This window comes from Trichosurus vulpecula, chromosome 9 (genome assembly GCF_011100635.1).
Source record: "Trichosurus vulpecula isolate mTriVul1 chromosome 9, mTriVul1.pri, whole genome shotgun sequence".
Lineage (NCBI taxonomy): Eukaryota > Metazoa > Chordata > Mammalia > Diprotodontia > Phalangeridae > Trichosurus > Trichosurus vulpecula.
Window position 1 is genome coordinate 45005529 of NC_050581.1, and position 4857 is coordinate 45010385.

General features: G+C 38.1%; 1 protein-coding gene across 1 annotated transcript; it reads left to right on the forward strand.

The window, feature by feature from the left end:
- The first annotated feature begins 262 nt into the window (after positions 1 to 262).
- On the forward strand, positions 263 to 1626 carry LOC118831888 (actin-related protein 3-like). Its single transcript, XM_036739358.1, has one exon. It carries the CDS (start codon positions 263 to 265, stop codon positions 1517 to 1519), a length of 1257 nt encoding a protein of 418 aa, XP_036595253.1. The 3' UTR covers positions 1520 to 1626.
- The last annotated feature ends 3231 nt before the right edge of the window (positions 1627 to 4857 follow it).

Genomic DNA, 4857 nt, shown 5'->3' on the forward strand with positions numbered 1-4857 from the left:
AATAGAGGGGATCATGAAAATGAACATTTGTAAAAATAGTTTTGGTTTTCCCATTAGCCCTTAAACTTAGTACCTTCTCTTTAAGACTAACCCTGGGCTGGCCGAGGCTGCTGCTTCAGCTTCCTCTCTGCCTCCTGGGAGTGCGAGGCTGGCCTGGCTGTGGATGGTTAAATAGCCCCCGCCGCCAGCCCCCCGTCCTCCCTGCATCCAGCATGGACCTGACGGTGGCGGCGGCTGCAGCGAGAGGAGAATGAGGCGGAAGATGGTGGGACGGCTGCTGGCCTGTGTGGTGGACTGTGGCACCGGGTATACAAAACTTGGATATGCTGGAAATACAGAACCACAGTTTATCATCCCTTCATGTATTGCTATCAAGGAGTCTGCAAAAGTAGGAGATCAAGCACAAAAGAGGGTGATGAAGGGTGTTGATGATCTAGACTTCTTTATTGGGGATGAAGCAATAGAAAAGCCAACTTGTGCAACAAAGTGGACAATCCATCATGGTATAGTTGAAGATTGGGACTTGATGGAAAGATTTATGGAACAAGTGATCTTTAAATACCTAAGAGCAGAACCTGAAGATCATTATTTTCTTTTGATTGAACCTCCTCTAAATACACCAGAAAACATGGAATATACAGCTGAAATTATGTTTGAATCTTTTAATGTTCCAGGCCTATACATAGCTGTACAGGCTGTCCTTGCTTTAGCTGCGTCTTGGACATCAAGACAAGTAGGAGAGCGGACGTTGACTGGTACAGTTATAGACAGTGGAGATGGTGTCACTCACGTCATTCCTGTGGCTGAAGGGTGTGTTATTGGTAGCTGTATCAAGCACATTCCAATTGCTGGGAGAGATATAACATATTTTATTCAGCAGTTATTGAGAGAACGAGAAGTAGGAATTCCTCCCGAACAATCCCTGGAAACAGCTAAGGCAGTGAAGGAACGTTATAGTTATGTCTGCCCAGATTTAGTCAAAGAATTTAACAAGTATCATACACATGGGTCAAAGTGGATTAAACAGTATACTGGAATCAATGCAATTTCAAAAAAAGAATTTTCCATTGACGTTGGTTATGAACGGTTCCTGGGTCCAGAAATCTTCTTTCACCCAGAGTTTGCTAACTCAGATTTCACCCAGCCTGTCTCAGAAGTAGTAGATGAAGTAATTCAGAATTGTCCCATTGATATCAGACGTCCTCTCTACAAGCATATTGTCCTCTCTGGAGGTTCAACCATGTTCAGGGATTTTGGACGTCGACTACAACAGGATTTGAAAAGAATTGTTGATGCAAGGTTGAAGCTAAGTGAAGAATTAAGTGGTGGTAGACTGAAGCCCAAGCCTGTTGATGTGCAGGTCATTACACACCACATGCAGCGATATGTGGTATGGTTTGGGGGATCAATACTGGCTTCCACACCTGAGTTCTACCAAGTATGCCACACCAAAAAGGATTATGAAGAAATTGGACCTAGTATTTGCCGCCACAACCCAGTGTTTGGAGTCATGTCTTAAAATTGACTTCATAGTTATAACAGTTAGGGAAGTGGGGAAGAGCTCATCTTTCTGATTACCTGTTTTGTCTGGATGGCTGATATTAAGATAGCAAACTGACTTGACAAGAAAAAAGACCAAACGTAATTCAACAAGAATATTTTAATAAATATGTCAACATACGAATGTAGAAGAAAGCCAAAATGATTAAAAGTGTTTTTCTTTAGATAATATTTGAATCTGTGTGTAACAAAAAGAAGTGGATATTGTGTATATTAATGGATTATCCAAGATTTGATGGAATTTAACGGTATGTAGATAGCTCTATAATGTTTGAATTGTATACTTCAAGTGTACAATGCAAGAGCTTGTTTATATTTCATACTTTTTTATACTTTGAGGAAAAAAATGTCAAAGAAAAACTGTCATATTTGAGGAAAAGAGAGACCAACCCTAAGGTAAATTTAAAAAAAAGCCTCATGACACTTGCTTACACACTCATGTTATTCTAGTTATTAAGATGTTCAACCATTCAAAAAAAATCTGGTTGTCTTTGCAAGTGCTTTTTGGAACTAAAGCTAGTATCTTGGATTAACTGATGCCTGCTAGTGCTTTCTGAATACTCTCACTCTGTTTCTTGCTTTAAAAGGAAAGTAAAGACAAGATTGTTGGACCAGTATTGCAGTTATGTAGTGTCATTTCTGATAAAAAAACAAATCTGAATATCAAAATTGGTGTATTAAGCCTAACACCATTCCAATAAAGACGCAAAATTTCTTTTGTTGTTTGTTTGAAGCTCTTCAATCTCCTTACAAGCTAAAAGATAAATCTTTTCTGAAGACCTCACAATCAACAGTTGAGTTAGCACGATGAATTTTTTATGTGCTTTGTACAAACAAGTGTGTAATTTTAGAATTAAAATATTGACTGCTTTCATTTTGATAATTGTACCAACATTTGATATTTTCATTTGCATAATGAATTTTCACAGTTTGAATTTTTTTCCCAGTCAACAACAATATCATGGAAGTTAGATTTTCATTGCATTTTTAAATCTCTGGATCATGCAAAAAAAAATAAATTGAAACTGAACTACCTTTTCTAATGTTTTTTTAAAAAGCAATATAATTTCATTTTATGTATATTATATGTGATTGTGGAAATCAAAATCTTTATAATGTGTGTGTGGTGGGAAAAATTACCTTGAACTCAGTTATACCTGTTATGTACAAAAGACCACAAGAGGGAAATCTTTTAGACAGTTTTTTGTTCTACAGATTACATCAGTAATGTCAATATTTGAACTGTAAAATGTGTTATCCTTGAAAATAATATATAGTTAGAACATTAAAGTCCAAAAGACAAAGACCAATTTTTCAAAAAGTTACAATATGTTTTAGTCTAGGTACAGAATTGGGGAACAAAAGCTAGTTTTCATTGGAATGATTCTGAAATGTGAGAATTTACTAAATATATGTGAAACTTCATTCTTTGAGAATGGGAGTAAATGCTAATAGAATGTATGTCATGTATCCTTTGTAGCAATCATTTTTCAAAGATCATGTGGTTTAGAAATAAATTGGATGAACAGTGAAAAAAAAAGGCTAACCCTGGTTTACCCTGTATATATCTTGTTTGAAGATAGTTGTCTGCCTGCCGTCTCCTCAATTAGATTATGGACTCCTTGAGAGCAGGAACAGGTTTTTGTTTTGTTTTTTATTTTTTTTAAATTTTTTTGGAGGGGGGAAGGCAAGGCAATTAAGGTTAAGTGACTTGCCCAAGGTCAAGCTAGTCAATGTGTCAAGTGTCTGAGGCTGAATTTGAACACATGTCCTCCGGACTCCAGTGCTGGTGCTATATTCACTGCACCACCTAGATGCCACTTTTCCTTTGTTTTTTGCCTTACTTTGTATCTCCAGCACTTAGCCTAGTGAGGCAGCTAGGGCCTGGAGTCAGGAAGACCTGTGTTCAAATTCAGCCTCAGATACTTATTAACTGTGTGACCTTAGGCAAGTCACTTAACCTCTATTTGCCTCAGGTTTCTTCAAGTGTAAAATGGGGGTAATAATACAACTTACATTGCAAGATTATTGTGAGGATCAAAAGAAAATTGCACCTGACCAAAGTAAAAATATGCCTGACACATAGTTGGTGCTATATAAATGCATAGTCTCTTTTGTTCTCCCTCCTCACCCCCCCCACCCCGCCCCACCCAGTATCTGGTACATAGTAAGTGCTTAAATGCTTGTTACTTGACTGACTGACTGACTCCATTGAGCTTCTAGGTAACTCAACCTAGCTACCTAGGTTTTTTATTTTTAATTTGATGAAGAGGAGGAGGATGATGAGAAGGAAGAAGAGCAGGAGGTCTCACGTTGCCTCAAGATGACATTTCCAGGCTATATTTTTTATAATCTTTGAGTGAGAGCATCCCCTTTCTGCATTGCCAGGTTATTTTCTTTATCAGGCTAACTCATAGGAGAAATGAGCTCAGGGATGGGATGTGGTGGAGGTTGCTGTGGTCTGTAAGAGGTTGCCATCCTCTTGGCCATATATAAGTCACCATGATGGATTATTTCCACGGATTAAGAGAGGGGCTGAGGTTGTTTAGTTATTCAGGCTATTCAATGTGCCTCCTACCTTTAATCCATTGGAAAGACTTATGATGCTTCAGTAGATCAGGCAGAGGTACCTTCAGGGCAAAGAAGCTGGGGATAAAGTGGAAGTACTATCCTTTGGGATGGCAAAATGGTACTGGTTTCTTTTTTATCCAGACACAGAGGGTCCCCCACTGCAGCATAGTCTCTACCTTATGTGAATTATCATAGACTCTGATGACCTATTATGTGCCCTCATAACTCTAGCTTCTTCTCAAATGAGCATTGCCCCAATAGCCAGTCAGTGTGCTGAAGGATGGACAGCTTAAGTCCATTCATTCATAATTTTAATGGCAAATAATAGCTAACATTTATATAGAACTTAACTATGCGCCAGGCACTGTACTCAGTGCTTTATAATTATCATCTAATTTGATCTTCACAACAACTACTATCATCTCTATTTAACAAATGAAGAAACTGAGGCAGAGTTTAAGTCACTTGCCCAAGTCTACACAGCTAGTAACTGTCTGATGCCAGTTTTGAATTGAAATTTTTCTGACTCCAGGTCCAACATTCTCTCTAATATGCCTAGCACTATAGTCATTCAACAATCATGCATTCATTGTCTACTATATGCTAGGAGTTATGCTAGGTGTATGAGGGTATGATGAAGAAACACTTTGAAGAAACAGCACTTTGAAAAGTAGCAGGGGTTTTATACAAACGAAACATCATAGTTCAATGTTCGTAAATCCTCTA

Excerpts from the sequence above, each read along its gene's own strand:
- LOC118831888 (XM_036739358.1), top strand. The coding sequence starts at position 263 with ATGGTGGGACGGCTGCTGGCCTGTGTGGTGGACTGTGGCACCGGGTAT.